The sequence below is a fragment of the Heteronotia binoei genome, chromosome 1 (assembly GCF_032191835.1).
Source record: "Heteronotia binoei isolate CCM8104 ecotype False Entrance Well chromosome 1, APGP_CSIRO_Hbin_v1, whole genome shotgun sequence".
NCBI lineage: Eukaryota > Metazoa > Chordata > Lepidosauria > Squamata > Gekkonidae > Heteronotia > Heteronotia binoei.
Genome location: NC_083223.1, coordinates 60,832,435 through 60,856,856, shown reverse-complemented (window position 1 = coordinate 60,856,856; position 24,422 = coordinate 60,832,435). Strand labels below are relative to the sequence as shown.

Genomic DNA, 24,422 nt, shown 5'->3' with positions numbered 1-24,422 from the left:
ATGCTTTCGGTATAATCTGGCAACAGTACATGTTCCAAGCTGTCAGCAGATTTCTGTGCACCACTGTGGTGTTGTTAAAATAAAAATGGTTTAAAACCTATGAAAAAAACAGGGTAGCTACAAGTCCAGCAATTAGGCAGTATGATTGATGACATGATTTTTATTCCCAGACCTGCAGCATGCAGTACAATGATTACAGTGTTTAGACTTCATCATACTACCCCTATTTGTCGGAGGAGTTGCTGAATGGATTATCATGGCTTTCGGAGTGTAATCCATCAAGAACTATTACACAGCCTGGCCTTCATGTAGAGCCTTCTTTGAAAGTGAGGTTTTACAGAAACAATCCTGGCCAATGATGCTCTGCCTAGAGAAGCCACAAAATTATTAACTTTTAGGATTATTCCCAAACTTTTAGAGGCCCCATTGATGACATCTTTGAAAAACAGAGAGGTTTGCAAATTATTATCCAAACTGCTTTATAATAATATACTTTCAGATACAGCAGTAAAACAGAATGGACTCTCCTTCGCCAGACTGCTGCTGCTTCTGTTTTGATCTTTTTCTCTTAAAACTCACTCTGGCCTCTCAAGAGGCTTATAAATACTTCTAGCCAACTTAACATTAGTTACTCCCCCCGCCCTACTAGCTTTCATTAGAAAGCATAATGTAAAAACAAATTTGCTTAACTTTCTCGTCCAGGAAATAACATGTTGTGCTATTGTTAGTACAATCTCCTTTACCCCTCTTCCTAAACAAGAAAGGCAATTTAACATCATTACACATGTGTTTTACAAGCAACCTTGAGACAGGCAGTGGGACTCATTTCCACCCCTTAAAATCACAGATGCTCCCCTTTGGGCTATATCACAAAAATCATACATTTCAAAAACTATGTACTTTATGGCACAGAGAGCTGCTGTTTTAGTAACCCAGGGCCAAAATATATCTGGCCAGTGGGGTTCTCAGGATTATGACTTTTGACTCGTTTCATATAAATATATTAAGATATAAATGAAATTATCAAAAGGTTGCTCTTAGTGGAATACTTTTGTGAATTATATGTTTAACAAAACATCCATATTTCAACAAAACATCCACTTGAAAAAGTCAGGATCCATTTTTGCCCTCTTCAGTCCTAAATTATGCCCTTTAGATGTCCCTGAAAACCTGGACCGAGCGTTGCAAGCCGTGGCAGGATGGATCAAGTCGAGTGGGCTGAAGTTGAATCCAGCGAAGACAGAGGTCCTTTGCATGGGCCGCGGTGGACCAGGGGAGGAGATCTCCCTACCAGCCTTTGACGGTGCGTCACTGATACCAGTGCGCAGGGTCAAAAGCTTGGGAGTGCTACTGGAGCCTCCTTTGACAACGGAGGCACAGATAGCTGCCACTGCCAAAGCCGCCTTTTTCCATCTGAGGAGGGCGAAGCAGTTGGCCCCTTTCCTGGAACATGGTGACCATGCAATGGTCACCTCGAGGTTGGACTACTGTAATGCCCTCTACATGGGGCTGCCCCTGTACTGAACTCGGAAACTGCAGCTGGTGCAGAATGCAGCGGCCAGGCTGTTAGTGGGACTACCACGGTGGGAGCATGTGCAGCCTAGGCTGCGGGAGCTGCACTGGCTGCCAATTGTGTTCCGAGTTCGTTACAAGGTGCTGGTTATTACCTTTAAAACCCTATATGGCCGAGGACCTGCCTACCTTAGGGACCGCTTCTCTCCATATATTCCCCAGAGAGCACTGAGATCTAGCTCCCAAAATCTTTTAAAAATCCCTGGACCAAGAGAGGCCAAATTGAAAACAACTCGAGAGCAGGCCTTCTCAGTAACGGCTCCTCACTGGTGGAACCAATTACCAGCGGAGGTTCGAGCCCTGCGGGGACTACAATCAGTTCCGCAGGGCCTGTAAAACCACCCTTTTTCAAATGGCCTTTCAAGACTGAATCTTGAAATGACATCCAGCCATCTGACATACATCCGATAGGTTTTGTACTATAGCACCTTAATTGTAAGTGTAATAGTTTTAATTAATTAATTAATTAATTAATTAATTAATTAATTTAATGGATTTTAATGTATTTTACTGTATAATGTATTGCTGTTATGGTATTCTCCATGTCCGTGAGCCGCCCTGAGCCTGCTTCGGCGGGGAGGGCGGGATACAAATAAAATTATTATTATTATTATTTAGTAGTCAAAATATTTTATACAATCCTGTTTAGAAAAACTGAAGAGCTCTCAGAAATAAGCCCTTCAAAAGTTAACGCTGGTCATGCTTTTTTATAAAGACCATGCACTTTATCTTTCCTTAGATTTGTAATCCAGCCTCTAATTATATAGGTTTTGATCCATGAATACTGATTCTAAGTTTGCTACTTCTGTATTTTTCTCATACGCAATAAAGAAAGGATATAAAAAGTGTTTTGGAAATCAAAACTGGCAACAGGATACAAAATCTCCTGGAAAGAGACTTTGCACTTATTTTTAGTTGCTTCAGAAATATGTTTTTATTGTAACCAGAATACTTAAACAAGCCCCAATCCTTGGATTCTCATGTGCAACAGCAGGCCGTAAAAAAAACATCTTCCCCCACAGTCAGTGCTGCAGCTTTAAAGGTGGTAATCACCTTTTGTGGGATCCTCTGTCAGTCTACAAAGAGATTACTGCTACAGCACTGACCATCTCTATGTATGAGGGTGAACTGTGAAGAAGCATTTTGTATACAAACCTGCATATTCAGTGCAATAGTTCTACCTAGAACTAGAGCCAGTTTGGTGTAGTGATTAAGAGCATGGACTCTAATCTGGGAGAGCCGGGTTTGATTCCTCACTCTTCCACATGCAGCTACTGGTGTGACTTTGGATCAGTCACAAGTTCTCTCAGAGCTGTTCTTGAAAGAGCAGTGCAGGGAGTTCTTGAAAGAGCAGTTCTCAAAAAGAGCTCTCTCAGCTCCAACTACCTCACAAGGTGACTGTTGTGGGGAGAGGAAGGGAAAGGAGATTGTAAGGGTGGGGTATAAATCCAGTTTCTTCTTCTACCTCCACAGTATCCTTTTGTATGCAAGCAGTTTGATTCAGCCCGGGTTTACACATCCTGTCATCTTTGGTAGATTACAACAGCATCTCCCTAGCAAATAAGGTATTTGAGTCACAGTGTTAGGTGAATCAGTAAAGTTCCCACAGTCTTAGACACTCCGTTTTGTACAATAATGTTTGAGAACCATGTGTAATTTCTGTGCTTATCCCTGCCAGGCATATTGTGATATGGAGACCAACGGTGGAGGGTGGACAGTTATTCAGCGACGCTCAGATGGCAGTATAGACTTTGATCAAACCTGGATGGAATACAAGATGGTAAGGGCAGAATGACTTAAACCCAGGGCTGTAGCCAGGATTTGTTGTTTAGTGGGGCACATAGCCAGGATTTTTCATTTAGTGGGGCACATTTAGTGGGATCACCCAGATGAGCACCATCACCAGTGGGGCAGGGCCTCGTGTGGGTGCAACCTGGGCCAGAGCTGTGGGGTTGCTTTGGGTTGCCTCTATGTTCATGCAAACACAGGTTGTCTGCCTGCCTGCCCCCCTCCTGGCACTGCCTCTGGAGTCTGGTTGTGGGAGAGAAGCTTGGGCGCCAGCCCCCTCTGCCTGCAGTGAGGGAAGGGTTGGGACAGGAGCACTGTCTTGAGGGGCTTCTTGGGGTGTGGAGGAGCTGCATGACTCTGTTTGGACAGAGGGAGGTGCCTCCACCTGGCCACATTCATTTCTGCAGTGGGCGCCACCACCAACTCCCCCCACCCTGCTCAGAATGGACACCTCTTCATTTCCTTTGCCCTCATTTGCCACCTGCCTTTCTCGTTGGGGGAGATGGAGAGCACGGCCAGTCCTTGGCCCGAGGTGTGGTTATCAAAGGAGGGAGCAGGAGCAGCCAACCCTCCCATTTGGGTGCCTACCTGTGCCAGGGGCACTGAGTTGGGAGTGGGGGCAGGGACCAAGCCTGAAGAGGGCAGCTGGAGTGGTAGCAGTGTGTCGGGTGCTGGGAGGAGGGCTTGGCAGGGGGTGCTAGCACTGCAGAGTGCGGAGGCTTCCCACTGAACGGCCAGCTCCCAAGACCACCTCCAGGCATGTGCAGAGAGCCTCTCTATGCAGCCCGGGTACACCGGGGGATGGTGCACCTCAGACAGTGGGGGGTGGTAAGTGGTGAAGTTGGGATCCTTGCATTGGAGTTAAAGTGGTGGGACTGGGACCCTGGGGACGCCATAACAGCTATGAGCCTGCCTAATCCCATCCTCACGATGCACTCAGCTTCTGATGAAAATGTAAAGCGACACAACTAGACTGAATTTTTCTCGCTGCTGTAAGTGGTAGCACTCCTTCAACTGATCTACAGTTCTCAGATATGAATACTACTGTGTTTGTTTGAAGAAAACCAATAATCATACCCATTTATTTAAACAGATGCTTACATACAAGGGGCTTTTATTTTTAAAACGAGAATTATATATATTTTCTGTATGTCTGTTATAAATGATAATTTTATTGCTTTTGAAATATGAAGCCATAATACTTTAAGAAGACATTTCAAACAACGAAATAACTTTTACAGTTTGATATTCAATTTGATTTCAGGGATTTGGAAATCCTTCTGGAGAATACTGGCTTGGAAATGAGTTGGTTTCTCAACTAACTAATCAGAAGCAATACATGCTTAGAATACATCTGAAAGACTGGGAAGGAAGTGAGGCATACTCCTTATATGAACATTTCTATTTGGCAAGTGAAGAACTAAAATACAAGTAAGTGTGGAGAGATTAAAATTTGCTCCTTATTGAAAGTACAGAATGACTATTTTAATTTAAAATATTGTAATACTAGTATAAAAATAAATGATAGAACAAAGGACTACATAGATGTACAAAGGAACATTATTTTGGTCCAAGTAGGAAATTATTTTGGGGACAATGGGTCCAAAATTTTCCTAAGAATGTGTATAATAACCAGGATAGTTCAATGAAAGCATCAACCCAGTGTGCTGCAGCAAAGAAAAGGGCAAACTCCATGTTTGAGATTATTAGGTAAGGGACCAAATATAAAATGGACGATATTATCATGCCCCCATATAGATTAATGGTGAGGCCTCATTTAGAATACTGTGAGAAGATCCAGTTAGCGTAGCTCAAAAAGGAGACTGCAGAGCTGGGAAAAGTACAGAGAAGGGCAATGTGTGTGCCTCCTACAGAGTCAGACCTCAGATTAACTCTAACAACTGAGGCTAGTAGTTCCTTAAAGCTATAAACTCTGCTTCTGTCATTTTGGACAGTTTTAACACTCTCAATGCATTTTCTTTTTTTAAGATTTCAGATTTTTTTTGGGAAACTTGGGACTTTCCGTAGGTCCGTAGAAACATCTTTCTAGTCTGTCCATGGCCCCAGTCTCCAGATTTAACTCTCCACAGATAAAACCACACTGACAATTGATTATGATCTCTTAACACCACAGACAGCATATATTCAACCTATGCTGTGTCAGCTACACTGGCTTCCAGTCAAGCACCGAGTCAGAAGGCCTTGAGCAGTCTGGGACCAACGTATCTATGGGACTGCCTCCTCCACTATGTCCTTGGAAGAGCATTACGTGCTACTGGCAATAACTTTTTGGTGATTCCTGGTCCTAAAGAGGTCTGGCTGTCCTCAACGGGGGCCAGGGCCTTTTTGGTCCTGGTCCTGACCTGATGGAACTCTCTGCCAGATAACATTAGACCCCTGCAAATTCTTATGCAATTCCGTAGGGCCTGTAAGACAGAGATGTTCCACCAGGCTTTTGAGTAAGGACAGCCATGGTTGCTGAGCTGGCGCCTCATGTCCTCTGCCCCTCTGAGCTTTCCCCCCCACAATATGATACCCAGCAGTCTGGAACAGAAGAAATTAATAGGGTGCCATTGGGCGGAGGGGTTTGTAAGAAATAAGATGTTTTAACTTGAGTTGTTTTATTGATTGTGAATTTATGTATTTTTATTATTGATGTACATTGCCCAGAACCCAGTGTTAGCCAGGATGGGGCGATTAATAAGTCAAATAAATAAATAACTACAACAACGACATGCCAGTGATCAATCCCATACACAGTGAATTCTACTGTTACCTTAATTTTATTCATCTTGGAGTATTAAGCTTAACCCAGCTCAGAGTGTCTTGGACAGGTCATTCTCTAGGCCTTTGTGGGAGCAACTCTAAGTAATTCTACTTTATTCAATAGGGCTTATTCCTAGGAAAGTGCCTTAGGACTGCAGCCTGTATTTCTGGTCTGTCTTGCTCAATATTAGCTATCCTTACTGACAGCAGTGCCCCATGATTTCAGGCACACAAAGGTCTTTCCTAACACCCGATGCTTGAGATCCTGTAACTGGAGATGCAGGAACTGGACCTAGAACATTCTGCAAAAAAAGGAGGTGCACTATACCACTGAGCCACTGCACCCCCTCCCCCAACGTTTTATCATCTTTTTTGAAAAATAAAGCCTCATTGCGGAGGTAACTCCCCATTTATTTCATTTTAAAAACCTTTTAATGATAAAAGAATTAAATACAAACAAAAATTCTAGAAGAACACAAATTGACCAAGGAGTGCCAGGTTAACCCTGTGGAGGCCCCTAGGCAGTCAACAACTTGGGGGCCCCCTCACAAATTATCTCAGAGTCTGAGTGTCCACCCTGCCATCCATGGCCCCCGCTGCAGCTGGCAGGCACCTTCTTAAAAGCCCTTTTTACTAAGCTGCAGAGAGAGGCAAACTTGGTGACAATGCCAGCAGCAGCCATACCAGGCAAGTCGGGCAAAGAGCAGCTCAGTTGCTGGCTGCACGTGCAAGCTGGGGGGCTGCAAGCAGGGGGGGAACTGGGGGGGGGGAAGCCAGCCCGGGGTCCCTAAAGGCAGAGGGCCCATAAGCCAGTGCCTATTTGGCCTAATTGTTAATCCAGCTCTGTGACCAAGGTGTAGGCTAGTCAGTTTAAACATTTTGTGCATCACAGCAATATCTTATAGAAACTTTTAGATTCTTCTTGACTAGGAAGAAAAAAAAGTTGTTCTGACTCCAACCCAAATATTTCCTCATCTGGAAGCACTTAGGCACTAATACAGGGATTTTTATTTTTAAAATTAAGGCAATATAATGTTTATAAAGGTTACCTTTGTAAAATGGGTCATTACCCTTGTCCATTTACGTTATTAAAAAATAATTACTGAAGATGAAGATGGCTGTCTGCAACTATATTTCTTTTTGAAATGAAACCAAGTTTTTGAACCATAAAATGTAATGTTTAAAAATATGCCTGACTTACAAAGCAGATATATTTTGATAGTCAATCTGACTATTTAGCTATGCTGAAGCATTACTTAAAAGTAATATAAGTTTACTTAAAAGTTATATAAGTTTTTGGAATGCAAAGCAGCAGAAGGAAAGTCAAAATAAAACACAGATACAGATAAAATAAGAAGGATCTTAACACCGAAATCTGACATTAACTAGTGCTGCTACTCAGTCCATAAAAAGGTCCATATCCAATGAACATACTCAATGGAGGAGGAGAAATGTAATCTTTTCCCACTGAGTGCCATTGTCCCAGTGTCAATCATAAGGTCAGTAGGGGCTAAGATTCTAATGCAGCTTGCATGCCATCCACATGGAACTGGAGAAACACTAGTTAAACCAGAACCACTCCAGACATTAACAATACGTCCTAAGCAGGGTTATATCCTTTGAATCCACTGACTTCATCAGACTTAGAAAGGTGTAACTCTCCTTAGGATGACACTGTAAATATTTTCCAAATGCATGCATGCAAGCTGACAAAAATTGGCAGCAGATGTAAATGTCTGTGATATTAATGATCACTCCTGAACCTGGTATAACCATCAGGACAACCCGCTTGCATATCAAGCTTTAGATTTTCCCTTCAGTTTTAGATTTAGATTTTTCTTTCAGTTTCCCTGAAATTACAGACTCTTTTGAATAATGTCTTGAGCAAAAGTAACTGATTTGCATTTCCTGTCTACGTAGGGTGGCCATAATTTCTGCAGGCCAGCCAGGGACACCTTTGAGGGATTATAGAGTGTTTCGAGCCCGTCCCTGTGGCATCGGTCCCATCGTTGTGGGACCCAGAGGGCCGGCGCAGCGGCACGCCGAAGCAGCCTGTCACTAATAACACAGGTCGAGATGCAGGACAGGAACCCGGAAGTGACCGACAGGCTGCTTCAGCGGGCCGCTGCGCCGGCCCCCTGGGCCCCACAATGATGGGACCGATGCCACAGGGACGGGCTCGAAACACTCTATAACCCCTCAAAAGAACAGCAGTCTGGCTCGCTTCCCCCGAGCCCTGCCGCCATAAGCCTCAAGGGGGCTCATTTTGCGGCATCTCCCGGCGGGAGGGTAGCACCCGCACGGGACACATATCAAATGAAAGAGGGGGCGCAGGGCTATCAGAAACAGCCGGCGGAGGGAGTCGGGAGACCACCCCACTGGGGGATCCACACCCCGAAAGTGATGAAGGTGGCGCAGATAGAGCCAACAGAGCAAACAGGACAAAATAAATAGGCTGCATTATGCAGCACAGTTGAGAAAGTGCCTTATCCCATATACTGATGAAGTAAATACAGGATTTGAGAACAAAATTGCACCAGAAGACACAAACACAAAGCTCCCTTACACTGAATCAGTGCTTGGGTCCACCGGATATTTGAGAGCCACATTGGATATTTGAGAGCCACGGAAGGAAGGAAGGAAGGACGGAAGGAAGGAAGGAAGGAAGGACGGAAGGAAGGAAGGAAGGAAGGAAGGAAGGAAGGAAGGAAGGAAGGAAGGAAGGAAGGAAGGAAGGAGGGAGGGAGGGAGGGAGGGAAGGAAGGGAGGAGGGAGGGAGGGAAGGAGGGAAGGAAGGAGGAAGGGAGGAGGGAGGGAGGGAGGGAAGGAGGGAAGGAGGGAAGGAAGGAAGGAGGGAGGGAGGGAAGGAAGGGAGGAGGGAGGGAGGGAAGGAAGGAAGGAGGGAGGGAGGGAAGGAAGGAGGGAGGAAGAAAGAAAGGAAGGAAGAAGGGAGGAAGGAAGGAGGGAGGGAAGGAAGGGAGGGAAGGAAGGAAGGAAGGAAGGAAGGAAGGAAGGAAGGAAGGAAGGAAGGAAGGAAGGAAGGAAGGAAGGCCGCCCCCTCCCGCCAGCCGCCCCCCCTTTCGGCCCCCTGCCTGCCCTGCTTACCTGCTTCCAGGGTGGGTGGAGGCCCGCGCGCGGGGCCTGGCGGCGGTGGCAGAGGCCGGGGAGGCGGCGGAGAGGCCGGCGCTGGTCGCTGGAGGCCCTCCAGCGACCAGCGCCGGCCTCTCCGCCACCTCCCCGGCCTCCGCCTGCAGTGGAGGCCCGCATGCGGGGCCCGGCAGTGGTGGCGGAGGCCGGGGAGGCGGCGGAGAGGCCGGCGCTGGTCGCTGGAGGGCCTCCAGCGACCAGCGCCGGCCTCTCCGCCGCCTCCCCGGCCTCCGCCACCGCTGCTGGGCCCCGCGCGCGGGCGGGGAAGGCGGCGAGGGAGGGAGCGTCCCCGCGTATGCGCAGAGCCCGCCACAATCGCCCTGCGCACACGCAGGGACGCTCCCTCCCTCACTCGCCGCCTTCCCCGCCCGCGCGCGCGGCCCACCGGCTCTCTGGCTGGCTAAACTGGGACCTCTAATGGTCCCGGTATAGCCAGCCCGGGAGCCGGGAATTGGGGGCCAGAACCGGGACTTTCCCGGGTGACCGGGACGGTCTGGCCACCCTAGTTTTCTTCCACATTACCTCCCTATGTCTTACAGTACTCTTAGCCTAGCAAAACCCAAATTGGAAAGAAGAAATTTTGGACACTCAGTCAAATTATTCACTGCTCTTAGCAAAGCTATCAGGTCAATCTGGTTTTCCAAAATGACAATGTGTTGGTGTCAGTGCAAGAAAATAACAGAATAAAAGTGGGGTCAGGGAGAATCCTGTCCATAACATAATTGGAAGCCTGTTTGATATTCTAAGCCAGGACACAGACAATTTCTCAACAATACCTACCTCATTTGTTTTCCATTAATTTAGTTATCTCAGTTTAGGAGGAGGGGGGAGGCTATTCCTATTTAAGAACAATGTAGGCTGTTGACAAGAAGTTCCTGGCATATTCTCTATGCCAATGAAAGTACATGAACCAGAGAACTGAACAGGATACTTCTAGGAAAATACTTCCTCACTGCTGCAAAACAATTGTGTGGACATGTATTAACTTGTTTCTCTCTTTCACAGAATCTACCTTAAAGGACTTACGGGTACAGCAGGCAAAATAGGCAGCATAAGCCAACCAGGAAATGGTTTTAGCACAAAGGATGCAGACAATGACAAATGTATTTGCAAGTGCTCCCAAATGCTAACCGGAGGTAAGATGACATTTCTGTTTTGCTCTTTTCCTTTTTCGCCTGGCACTTCTTGCAGGAAGTCAATAGCAGGTAATTTGGCCATGTTTGTTAAACACGTACAAAGTACACCACTGGATATATTAATTCAGTAACTTTCCTTTTCACATTTTTTGGTTCTACATACTGCAACTAAATAAGGCATGACAGAACAATTATAACTCCTATCATGTCAACTTGAATCAGTTAAATGAGAAAGAAAAGGTCTTAATATAGGGAGAGTAGTCATCTGATAAATAAGGAAGCTCAGAAAGGGGAAATGGTAAACTAAACAAGGGGATACTAATAGAGTGTAGTATGTTGTGCTGTCATAGAAAGGCAAAGAATCAGGTGCTGGGTTCTCCACTGCTTGGGCCATTACATCAACATAGTATAGCACTTGGGATTCTACACTAGTAACATACCTTAAAACACCATGACTGCTCTACTACAATGGTGGTAGTACAGCTGTGCCCTGAAAAACCATGGACAGGCCAGATACGCGGCACAGACAAGACATAAAGAGGCAGAAAAAGGGAAAATATCGTTTCATCACTGTCAATTTTCTTCTGTTTTTGCACCAATTAGCAGCAAAGCTTGAGGGCATTAACTCCTAAGTTACACATATAAAAGCTCACTGTTCAACTAGACCGTGGGAAAAAATCTAGCATTATTTAGTAAACAAATTAACAGAATTTTATCTTGAGTGCATGCATGTTAAAGGTTGGATCCCATAGATCTGTTCTGCTAAAAGTGGCACTATATACTGACAGAGGATCCTTTGTGTCAAGGGAAAGCTCCTTGCACTAGACAAAAGTCCTACAACTAGCAGGATCCAATCCAAAGTTTAGCACATGGCATAGAAAAAGCTTAGGTATGTACAAAGATGACACAAGACTCAGTGTAAGTCAATCATATTTGTCTCAATGAAATTAATGTTGACATTAATTTACTGCTGCTACTAACACTGATTTCAATAGGACTTGATCATAACTAGCTTTTGCTGGATTTAGGACACTTACACAAATCATGATAGTTTTACTTGGACTTTGAATTTAGAACAATTATAGTCAAGCATAGCTTGTAGCAAACCTCCAGATAGGTAAATTGTATGTGTCATTTGCAGAATTAGTCTGACCAACATCCACAAACTATGCTGGATTGGTGCCAATCGTCTTGAACATGGATTAAGGGTACTGGCAAAAGGAGAACAGTGACAATAGCTTTAAGACTGCTGGACAACTATGCTGAAGCCCTTCTGGTTCAGCTTACTATTTGTTCCAGACTAAATTTTCAGCTGACAGAAGGTGCTTCCATAAGTGGAACAGAACTTTCCAGGCTCTCTTTCCAGTCTCACTGGGAGGCCACAGATCTTCCTGAAATGCTACTCCTGGGGGAAAGAGGACCCTCAGGAATGGCTCTAGGGGCAAATTAGGGATCTGCAGCAGGAAGGGGAGACTGGAAGAAATTACATTACTTCTCTAAATTCCGTTAAAGAAAATTTTAGTCTGGATCCACCCTAGTGGTTAAAACAGACACCTTCAGGAAGCACATGCAAATTATCATTGAAAAGAACAAGTTTTGTTTTAGGTCTAATTTTGTTTTAAATCTGATTTTGGAATACAATTTGCGTATTTTAAGGGTTGTTATAGGATAAGAATTTCAATTTAATTACTTTAAGAAAAATGTATGATTTTTCCTTATTTTTTTCTTACTCAAACAGGCTGGTGGTTTGATGCATGTGGTCCTTCCAATCTAAATGGCTTGTACTATCCAATGCGACAAAACACAAACAAGTTCAAAGGGATTAAATGGTACTACTGGAAAGGATCAGGCTATTCTCTCAAGGCTACGACAATGATGATCCGACCAGCAGATTTCTAAAAACTTCTGCACTTTTTAGAATGTACATATTGAAATAACTGTACTTTGCAAATGAAGTATTTTATTTCCAGAACACAGCACAACCTACAGGTTTTCTAATCTAGGTGGTATGTTGATACATCTTCCAAGAATCAGCTTAAAAAAATTTCAGAGGTCAAGAAAGAAGACATACCTGATGTAATAATATTTGGCAAAGTAAAAAGGACTGCCTGAAAGACTTTGTATTCTTGAACATTTACAATGTGTATGTATATAACTGGAATTGTGAAATACATGTAACACTACATCCACATTTACTTAAGCCTTAGAAGTACCACTTTATGCCTTATTACTGAATTTTAACTGCTACCTTAAAATATTCTATAATGCCATGGTTGTAATTATGTACATAAAATATTTTTGTAATTAACTCCTACACAATAAAAGGCCCGTACTTTTATTGATCACATGTGCAGGGATATTTTGCAGCATGTGATAATATATTTAATAAGGTTTTGTAAATAATATTTCTATGCTTCAGGGGTTTTCTTTTAAAAATTCCAGTACTGAGTAGACAATAACTATTATTTTTTTGGACATTTACATCTTTTAAAAACATTCATTATCCCTGCCATGTATAGAATTTCTTTATGTGATTCAATACAATTTTTAAGAAAGCTGCACTGTTCTTTCCTATCTTTATGTTTTAGGATAATGTCGTCAGGAAATCTCTCTTTTTGGGCAAAACAAATTGCTTCTCTATTTTCTAGCTGAATTAGCTACCAGTTCAGTTTTTATTATGGCCCATAGGCAATTCAAAAGCAACCCCCCCTCCAAACCCCCACCCCAACAACCCAGTTACCAATGAAAAGCTACTTCCAATGTGAAAATTTCCATATTCCTTTATTGAGAGGCATTTATTTAGGAAAGAAAATACAAATAAAAAGGATTCTCTCTCTCTCTCTCATCACATTTGATTGCCTCAGCAAACATATAATCAGAATAATGTAAATTAACCTGTTCAAAAAGAAGACAAATTTGACAAGCAAAACTTGTATTACTTACAGGAGCTGCAGGGAAATCCACTGAAAGTTCATATGGTTCTTCTGAAATCCAACGGCCATATTCCAAAGACCACAATACCTACAAAGTGAAGGAAATCACATAATTTATAGCCGCATGCAGTGGCAATATAGCAGCCTCTGAATACTTCACTAAAATAAATTGCAAGTTGAACAGGCAGCTCTATTTTTTTTTCTCCTTCAGGAAAGCTATGATTTAAACATATAATTGCAGATAAAACATTATACCTTTTATTTCAGTCAACTTAAAGGATTCTCTGAAGTGAAATATTACTGGCCAACAGTAAAAGCTGAAGCCTTAAAAAAACAGTAAAAATTCTTGCTTTTTATGAAGGCCTGAATAAAGGCTTCAAAATCTTTGGCCAGGATCTGAAGAAGTAGATACACCCAAGAACTTGGGCAAACAATGGGGTTTTTTTTTTTTTTGGTCTGAATTGTCAACATCTGAATCACACCACAAAATACACTGGTTTTGAAAATCTGTGTGCAGGTTTACTGCATTTCAAGGTGAACTACTTAAAAAACAGCCACAGATAATTTGGAAGTATTTCTATGGTTCTTTGGAAATGGCCACACACCATCCTACAACTCAACAGAATGCCCAGAAACCAAGTTTGAATCTCAGCTTGGAAAACACCAAAAGAACACTGCAAATACAATTCCGTGAGACCCGGGAATAATGTACAAAAATATTCTCATGGTTGCCAACAGGGGCAGACACCTGGAGTACAAAATTATCAGTACCTAGATCATCTGTGGTACTGAGGCACCAGTCAGGATGATCCTGGGGGACAGCAGAATCACATATGTTCTAATCAAGCATTGGGGGTCGCTTCTGAACAGGCCAGAGCCAGAAAGATCTTTAACTGGAGACTCATGGGGGCTCTCAGCAGCCCTGTTCAAAATAAGTTCATGCCATGAACTGCCGTATCGTCAGAAAAAAAAATCCCCAAACAAACTACAGCTGTCACCTAGCATTCTGCCTCAGTATTGGATTACACTTCACACTATCCTGGATCTTTGTTGTTATTTCTTTTAGCATTTGGAAAAATTATAAAGCACACACACTAGCAGTTACATATACTGAGTGTGCAGATTGATTGGGCCTCCTTGCATAAATGTGCTAGTTTTTCTGCAGTTAACTTATTTGTAGTTCTGATAGCTGGTAGCTATTAAATTACATTATATCCTACATCCATTTATGTTTCTTTACAATACTGTATTGCTCAGTGATACACTACATTAAATATAGGTGAAGCTAAGAGACAAACAGAAAACTCATAGCCATTCACAATTTCACTTATACCTGTATTCAGCAGCTGGGATGCTCATAACAATGATCTAACATGACCAATCCCGGAAGGACTATTACAAAAAGATTTTAACAAAAGATCAAAACAAGAGCAGTTTACAACTGTTCAATGACTTTTTCCACAGGAAAAATATGACATCCTCTACTGTAACCTGCTTAAATGTGTCATTTCCTCTACTAGTTTCTGTTTAAAATACAAAGGAAAAAACCTAGGATTTGCTCATTTATATTTTACCTTGATAAAATACTTAACCCCTTTGTTAGGGAAATGGTGTAAGAACCTTGCCAATAATACTAAATGGGGAGGGCCTCCAGACATTCCTTACCACCTCCTAAATTCTGACATGGGTTAATAGTCCAGAGGCTTCATGGTTGGATAAAGGACTAAAATAATCTGCATAAAATCCTGACACAGTAAATAGCCTTTCTAATATTTGGGGGTGGGGTGGGTGGGATATGGGAATATATAAATAGCTTATCTTGGCATATAAACTTTCCACAGAACTAACTTCCAAGGAAAGTAAGTATTAATGGCACCTTAGTAAGATTAAAAGGCACCTGGGAGGAAATTAGCCTGTAGGAACACAAAAACGCATTAACAGAAATCAGTTAAACTTCAAAAAAGCGGCAGTTGAATGTATTACATAAACTACAGCTACAGACAACATAAGAATTGCAGTTTAGCAGCATTGGGCCAGAAATTATTTCTTTGAATAGGGTTACATAAAATGCAATCCATCTGTTGCCCAAATCCCTTGGCATCGAGCAGCTTCCTGTTTCTGCAGCTGTACTTGATTTCTTCCCACTCCTGGGATACTGGAACATCAGCACTGGCTTTTAATCTATTTCTGTTAAAATCAGGGTGTACAGATGGTATACTAGCTCACTAGTCACTAGAAATGCATGCACTGTTACACCTTGTTTCCTTCCATTATTAAGAAATGATGGGGAAGGAGGCTTTCATATTACTCCTGGAATTTAAAAAAATCACTTTCCTATCCTGTAGAGTTTAACAATCTACTGCAACTGATTTGTATATAGCTGGTGGAAAATCTAAATTAACAAGGCATGCAGTCTCATGTTTTATATATCTATGTGCAAGTCCAGGGAATTGTGATAATGGGTCAAAGTATAAACTTAAAGATATACAGCAAAAACAAAAAACAAAAAACTTTGGCATTGTAGTTATCTAGCAGCCACCTTAATACACTACCACACATATGAAATCGATCACCACAATCATTCTTTATAGTGACTCCATGTTACAAAACTAGCCGCACCATGATTTCCTTTTATGCCAAAATAATGACCCAGTTATTGACTGTTCAATAAAAGCATAGCTGCTGTATTTTTTTGGCCTTTATAAATAATCATGGCAAGAATCTGTTTCCCTGTTGCTGCTCTATTTTAAGTGGCCTGATTATTTTCACTAAATATATCCATGCCTTTTTGTTCAATAATTTCTTATTTATCCTTATAACTTTATTTGTTTAAAACATTTTATGCCACTTTACCACCTGATCAGGGTCCACAAGCCAATAAAAATAAAGTATTAAAACATTTGAGCAATTAAATATGCATTTAAAAATTATATAATAATTCAATTAAAGACACATAATTACATCCATCATATATATTTCTAGCCTTACCTTGTTTGCAACTACTACACTGTTTGGCTCCTGCCAGCTTTTCTGCTCAGTCTCCCTCAATTCTCTTTTTACTACAGCCTATTTACCACACATGCCTATTGTCCATGGAGGCCCTCAGCTACATGACTCCCTTCCCACACCATTTCTCTTCTGCTGCCTCTTGGATCCATAGTGGGCAGCAAAGGTTGCTGACAGGAGGTCTGACAACTCTAGGCATGGAATCTACTTGTCTCTCACCCTGGGCAATGGAACTTTGGTGTGGCCTAGAGCTTCAGCAAGTAGGCTTGCCAATCTTCAGGTCCCAGTAAGGGTTCTTCAGCTTTCCCAGGCTCCTTCCTGCCTCCAGTCAGCTGGCCGGCGAGGGGGGGGGGAAGCCCCGCCCCCAGAGGACCATGTGCCTTTCCACCTCCGGAGGCTTTAGTCTCCGATTGAAAGGCTTCCTCTTGGGATGGTCTGTGTTACTTTGAAGAAGTTGCTAGCAACTCGTGAGTAGAGAGGCCAATCCCTCACTTCAGAGTTGCCAGAAACGGGGAGGGGGGGAGGGAAACATGCTGAGCACTTCATTATTCCCTATTTGGAGATCGATTCTCATAGGGTATAATGGGGAATTAATTTGGAGGTTTCACGGGCTCTGGGGAGCTGTTTTTTGAGGTAGAGGCACCAAATTTTCAGTATAGTATCTAGTGCCTCTCCCCAAAGTACACCCCAAGTTTCAAAACGATTGGACCAGGGGATCCAATTCTTTGAGCCCCAAAAGAAGGCGCCCCTATCTGTCATTATTTCCTATGGAAGGAAGACATTTAAAAAGGTGTACTGTCCCTTTAAATGTGATGGCCAGAACTCCCTTGGAGTTCAGTTATGCTTGTCACACCCTTGTTTCTGGTTCCACCCCCAAAGTCTCCTGGCTCCACCCCCAAAGTCCCCAGATATTTCTTGAATTGGACTTGGCAACCCTATCAGCAAGGCTTTCAGTTGTAAGCACTCTGTTGCTCAACCCTCACAGTATAGGCAGAAAGGAGAGGCCCCTCTGTGAGGCCTTTGTCTGAAGGCTAAAGCCCTGCAAGATTTTCCCTCTGTTTCTCTTTGTCCCCCTGACTGAGCAGCCTGGGTAATGTGTTTATTTCTCTCCTGAAGAAATGTTGTCTGTTCCACCCTGTATGCAGGGAATATTTTGGCTATTTGCTCAGCCCAGGAGCATGTAGGAAGGGATAGGATTCCCTTTTAACTTAAACCCTTGAAAATGGCAAGATGCTTTAAAATTTAAAAAAGGGTTTTATTTAACATCAAAGGGAAAGGTCAAGTGAAATCAGGGTTTATTTATTTCCATTTATATCCCGCCCAAGCAGGCTATCATAAGCAAAGATTTTTTTTATTATATAGCAGGCTAATGAGAGGTTCTTAATTTATTCACCATTATATTGAGAGACTTTTGTTCCAGTGTTTCCCAAACACTCCAATATACTTTGTTTAATCGCAGACTCTTTTGGTGCCTAGATGACTGGTACCATCTTTGCACTACCCAAATCCCTTCTCTTTGGAACACCAGTACTCTTCTTGAGTTTCTGAGTGACTGTAAGATCTCTACAGGCATTTCCTAACAGTTCCTAATCACACCAGATCAGGGACCTCTATACTTCTTAGAGATAACTCTCCCTGTTTGACCGGGTAAGGAAGCTTCTTCTCTGTCTAGAACAGAGAAGCCACATGTGGCTCTTTCTCACATATTGTGTGGCTCTCTTCTGACAGGTCTATTCATAGATGGTCTCGGTATGAATCTCTTCAAGGTAAAGGAAAGAACCTGAATGACTTTTCCTTTGCTTTCAGCTCTGTCAAGATTTTCTCTGCTCAGCTGATGCCAACCAATTGGATTGCTTAGATCAGCCTGTCATTCAAAGCTCTCTGAAGAATTAACTCTTCACAATCCTTTAGTTGTTGGTACAGCACTTCTAAGCTTCTTAAAAAGTGAAGTCTGCTGTTTGACTTGGGTATGCATTTATTTACTTACCGCAATTTATACTCCTTCATTCTCAGGACTTTTTTTGCCATCTTCTGGGCATGGAGCAGGTGTCACTTGGGACTGTGTGGGGGAAGTATTTGTGAGTTTCCTGCATTGTGCAGGACTAAATGACCCTGGAGACTCCTTCCAACTCTATGATTCTACGAACTTTGTGTAATCTGCACTAGCTCAAGCTATCCAGTTCAAAAACCCCTAAACAGTTTATACACAACAACTTGCTGGTTTACTTCACCCTAGAAAAAATTGGGTATTTATTTAAACATTTATACTCTGCCTGATATATCCAATACAAGATTGCCTTTGCAACTTATCAGAAGGACCCCACTGATAACTGAAACAAAAAAAGCAACCAGCTGATCATCCACATTTACTTACCCATTCATAACTGACAATCCAGCAACCTCGAGCAATTCCCAGAAGTACATTTAAGGTACGACGGGGACTCCCTGCAATCACATGGCTTGTATTTTCACACACTTCATTAGAAAACAGAAAGCCTCCTAATTTCTTTCCCACCTGAACAACTGCATTCTTCTGCCTTTAAAGAAAGACAAAAATTAATCATAATTCTTGTTTAATATATCTGCATATATCATGAAAATTGGCTTGGAAAGCTGCTACCATGATCGTTAAAGAAATATAGTCTATGACACAAAGCCTAAACAAAGGCTTGTAGTTAAATTCACAAGGTCATAAACAGTGACGTAAGAAATGAATATGAATTAGATCAATCTAGATAAACAGACCTTTTCTCAGACTTGATGCACCACAGATGCATCATATAATGTATGGGTTTTGAGTGTTAATTTATTCCCCCTTCCCGCGGCAGACCTGGGAATTCCTTGAGGTCCCCCATACCCCAGCTACAGCATTTTATGGAGATCACTTGACTGCGGTAGGAGGAGGGGGACAGGTAAGTCCCATTCTTCCACTGGAAAATGTGTTCAGGATCCAACCCTCTATTTGCAACATTCTTTATGGTAATAATTTTACATTAACATAAATGAATTAGTTGTTTCACATGGGTGGGTTCTCAAAGCTATTACAGTTAATATAAAAAATGAAGACAATTCCAAGTGGGTGACCATGGTACTCTGCAGTAAAAGAACTACATTTGAGTCCAGGAGCACCCTAGAGACCAACAGAGTTTTCCATGGTATAAGCTTTCACGAGTCAAAGCCAACTTTTGGGCCAAGTATTGTAAATCAAAACAGAGGCTGCATATCTTTATCTTTCCAGAAGCTGCATATCTTTATTTTTCTGATCATAGCATCTACAAAAGTAAGCTTTCAATGTTAGTTTTACTAGCTATGATTTGATGTTCAACTATTCCCTTCCTATCCTAGACAATCTATTACTTTCATGTAGGTTAAATATTCCTTTCACATTACCAGGGGTTGTTTTGTAGAAAAATAGGTGGTGGAGCTCATTAGCATAACTCATTAGCATATGCTGCCCCCCACCAGCCAAAAGCAACCCGATGCAAGAAAGGAGAGCCCCGGGCCAGCAAGGCCTCACTCACTCTCCTTGGCCACCCCCTCCCCAGTCAAAAGGTCAGCAAGCCACCCGCCACCCAAAATCACATAAGAAGTGGAGAAAGGGTGGCACACGCTTCTCCAGCGATTAAAGAGGGCTGCTGTGAGTGTGGCAAAGCTCCTGGTGCCTGGCTGCCTGCCTGCTCTCCTAATCCAAGGATTGTTATGCAGCTGCACCTACTGTTCAATGGACAAGGCAGGTGGGGGAACCCTCAGAAAGGTTCAGGAGCTGTGCTCCTGTGAGCTCCTGCTGAATTCAAGGCCTGGTAATTACCTATTTCGTTTATAGCTATGGCCTATAGCATGGATCTAAAGTAGGCCTCATGTGAGTGAGCACAAGGCACTTCCATTTAGGTCAGAGGGAGGCTGCAATTTCCATAGATCTGTCTCTCAAGCTGCAACCTCCTACATGGCATTCCATGCTATTCCAGAGTGTTCAGACACCCATTAGAAGTTTCTTGGGTGTCATGGAAGCTACAAAGATTGAGGATTAAAAGCATCTGTTCTGAGTGGACCTCTATTCGGTATTCTTTGGGTTCGACCTGTAAACAAATTCAGTATATGCATTTCGAACAATCTTTCAGTCCATGGTTTGGGGATAAAAAACAAGTTGTAGGGTTTCATGGCTTCCCTTCTCCCCATCTTTGTGTAGCTTTCCCTTTCCATTATTAACCATAATCTGCCATGTCTCCCTCCCCGCCAACCAGATTTGGAAACTGTACTGGATATTGTTCCATCAGCATTATGACACACTACAGCATTTCTACTGGCAGAGAAGGGGAGTCTAGATTTTACCAGTTTCCCCCTCCCACTGTAGATTCCGTCTTCCCAAATGGTTGTGAGTTCTCTGACCAGCAGGCACAACATTTCAGAGGGCTTAGCAGACTACAGGAGAGAAGGAAAGTCCTGTCCTGCAAGTTTCACTGTTTGTCATAATTTGACTCCATCCTCATAGTTTGAAATGGATTTCCAGTACGGGTACTGAAAGTACTATCCATAGCTTTGTGTTTTAGGTAACATAGCAATCTATACTAGTTTCCAACTCTAGTCCAAAGCATCGAGTTTGGAAAATTGTCTTGACTGAGCTAGTTTTATAATGAAGCATATTTAACCTCTAATTTTATCATGACAAAAAGACACAAAAATATTTACTACTTACTCAAAAGACATACTTGTCATGACTAATGTTCTCAGTGGCTAAAAATTTAAAGGAAGAACAACGAAAATAAATGAATATTCTGTTTCATAAAATCAGTGCAGTCACAAACTTTGTAAAAGATGGTAAACTATACGAAGACTAAAATTTTGCCTATGAGGGAAAATATAGTAGGTTGTTTGGACAGTAATGGGATTCATGAATAGCAGGTTTGCTTATCTGGCACATTTATTACTGGGGAAGACATGCATCCTTTTAAATGAACAGGTTTTGATAAAAGAAAACAATCCTTTTTTCTTATGCTAATTATACAGCACTCTCCTTTAATATACAATCAGAATTTAATTTCTTTACATTCAACTGCCAGGAAGCAGAAGGCTGCACATAGTGATCTATGCACACACAGAGGCTATCAAGCCCTTTGCACCCATAAAAGAATCTGAAACTTGGGCGACCCTCTGAATCACAGCCAACATAGCACAAAATGGCTGCAGCTGGAAGGAAAAATCAGAATCTGCTTAATACACATGCAACAGGCTTTTGGGTTCTAGGATCTATTCTCAGTTTTTGTTTTGTTTTTAAAGACAGCTGTGAGCATGCTAATACAAAATCATATACTTTTAAAAAGAAAACACCCACAATTCCCAGAATAAGACCCACTAATCATAAAACATGACTAGATGGTAAAAGAAAAAGATAGCTTATAGTTCTAGTTAAAGCAAATTTCATTTATTAACACTAACAACCTACTGCTCCTTATATTTCCCCTTTCAAGTACTCTTTCCTTAGCACAATAAACAGGTCTTCAGTATTACTATAGCATATCATACCAGGCCATTTTGACATACTGGAGAAATATGTTTTTTTAAATGTCCAGGTGGGCAATCTCTGTAAAAACATGACTTCATATTTATATACTTTCTTTTAAGACTAGAAGACAATCCCATCTAAAGCACAACTCTTTTTGAGACTTTGCAATTGGCCCATGCACCAAAAGCTGACTACCAAAGCTTTTCTAACTTGTTCCTTAACAGCTTCCGTTCCCAAAGATCCACCCCACTCCACACCTCCTTTTTAATATCTTCATAAGCTGGATAATCAACACATGTAAGAAGGAGTGGGCTCAGATGGCTGTTCCTCTTCCCGAGCTTTATGTATCGATCTGAAGCCTGGAACAGAACCTAAATGTGTAGGATTTTCCCCACTCTTCAAAAACAGGGGAGTGGCTAGAATCAATATTCCTGGGCTCCAGCCTGTTTAGTTGAAAAAAGTACAGTGAATTGTTGACTGTAACTGTAAAACACACCTTAATAATCAGCTGCTAGAAAACAGTCAGATAAAAGCCTATTTTTTTAAAAAAAATAATGCTTGGAATAAACAATTCTGTAAACACTGGTCTTTATTCAACTACATGTGCTATCCATACAACTGCTCATGTGTACAAGCCCCTAGTTAAATCAGGGTCAGTCTGGATATTTTGACTAGGTAGGTTTTACCTTTTTCATTCTTCCAGTGGTTTTCAGTTTTTCGTTAGGTTCATGCACTTTATTATGAAGAACTTCTGATGAGCAATCTTTATCATAGATGCAAAATTTATTTTCATCTTCTAAAAATTAAGTTAATTCAAAGTTAATTTGGCATATAAGGAAAATTAAACGCAACATTGCAGGACACTTTTACAAGAATAGAATCAGATATTTACCAATAGTCCAAGATTTTGTATTACATTTTTAAGTTATTCGTTGAGGGTTCTTTTGTTGTCATAAGCTATGTAGAGGTATGTAATAAGCTTTATTATTATTACCTTATAGCCTGCATGTCATTGGGACTCAAGGTTGATTACATAGAGTGAGTCAATAAAGGAATCAACAGGATGCGACATTCAATAAACAACACAATAGGGTTAGTGTTGTAGAACTAACCAGAAATCTAAAAAGAAAACTGAAGTATTAACATGACACATGAACTGATGTCAAATTACACAATAGGATTCTACTTACACTAAGCTATAAACAGTAGTATAGACCAGGGGTGGCCAACAGTAGCTCTCCAGATGTTTTTTGCCTACAACTCCCATCAGCCCCAGCCAGCATGGCCAATGGCTGGGACTGATGGGAGTTGTAGGCAAAAAACATCTGGAGAGCTACCGTTGGCCACCCCTGATATAGACCACAGTGGTATAGACCACAGCCCTTAATTTATCCAAGTAATTTTGTGAACTTTTTGTAGAGAGCAATCCTATTGCCTGCATAGGAAAGCTCTCTTGAATAACAGTTTTGCAAAGTTTGCAGAAAGCCAACTGAGTTGGAAAGTTCCTGACCACCTCTGGAAGACCATTCTACAAGGTGGATGCCACAATGGAGAAGACGCATATAAGGGCAGCTGTTCATTTTGCCCACTGGTATCTGCTGAAGGCCCTGCTCAGATGAGCAAAGCTATCATAGTGGAGCATAGGGGAAGAGGTGATCTTGCAACTGTGAGGGTCTAAGGCCATGAAGGGCTTTGTTTGAGATAGCCAATACCTTAAATTGAACCCAGTGACTGATGGGCAGCCAATGGAGTGACTGCAAAATGGGAGTAATATGCTTGCTCTATCTAGCTCCCATTAATAACCAAACTGTAGCATTCTCCACCAACTGGAGTTTCCAAACTGATTTTGAAGAGTGGCTAATATACAGTGTATTACAGCAGTCTAGTGCTGATCTTAATGTAGCATGGATCCAGGTGGCCAATTCAGCTGTATCAAAGTAACGGGCCATCTTGTGGATTGAGTTGGAAGAAAGACTTTTTTACAGCTGCATTAACTTGCTTCTCAAGCAACAACATTGGGTCTAGTATAACCGAGGCTCTTAGCTGAGTCAGTAAGGGTCAGCTGAACTCCAACAAAAGTGAGGAGCACAATGTTCTCCAAGAGCTCTGCCTTCCCAAAGTTTTACTTCTGTCTTTTCAAGATTAGTTTCAACTTGTTCACTCAGCCAATTGCATTACCAGGAGATCTAGATAAGGATATATAGAGCTGAGTATTATTGGCATATTGATGACAACCAACCCCAAAGCTATGAATTATTTGTCCTAAGGATTTTACAGAGATTGAAAAGCATGGGGGACAGAACTTCACTTGTGGAACTCCATAGGATAAGTCCCACATTGCTAACTGGTTTCAAATAAGAACCCTTTGAGTTCTAGAATGATTTGAAGTAGTTTAACACACATTCCTTGATACCTACTTTTGCCTCCAAATGCCTCAACAATATAGTATAACCCCCTGTATCAAAGGCTACAGCTAAGACTAATGAGCAACAGAGGCATGCTTTTTTCTAAGACAGTAAGCATCAACTAAAGCTATCACAGCTGTTTCTGTCCCACAGCTTAGACTGAAGCAAT

General features: G+C 42.0%; 2 protein-coding genes across 2 annotated transcripts in view; one reads left to right on the top strand and one right to left on the bottom strand.

Annotated features, from left to right (window-relative positions):
• The window catches only part of ANGPT2 (angiopoietin 2), a 55,450-nt gene extending 42,694 nt beyond the window's left edge, over window positions 1–12,756 (top strand). The window contains exons 6-9 of the mRNA XM_060234957.1: window positions 3,251–3,352; window positions 4,625–4,791; window positions 10,279–10,409; window positions 12,148–12,756. Of these exons, the coding sequence (XP_060090940.1) occupies window positions 3,251–3,352; window positions 4,625–4,791; window positions 10,279–10,409; window positions 12,148–12,308 (561 nt within the window). The 3' untranslated portion in view covers window positions 12,309–12,756. The remainder of the gene's footprint in view (window positions 1–3,250; window positions 3,353–4,624; window positions 4,792–10,278; window positions 10,410–12,147) is intronic.
• Window positions 1–24,422, bottom strand: part of MCPH1 (microcephalin 1) — a 147,538-nt gene that overhangs the window by 90,875 nt on the left and 32,241 nt on the right. The window contains exons 12-15 of the mRNA XM_060231234.1: window positions 22,535–22,644; window positions 21,042–21,079; window positions 18,723–18,885; window positions 13,353–13,430 (exon numbers count right to left, since the gene is read on the bottom strand). Of these exons, the coding sequence (XP_060087217.1) occupies window positions 13,353–13,430; window positions 18,723–18,885; window positions 21,042–21,079; window positions 22,535–22,644 (389 nt within the window). The remainder of the gene's footprint in view (window positions 1–13,352; window positions 13,431–18,722; window positions 18,886–21,041; window positions 21,080–22,534; window positions 22,645–24,422) is intronic.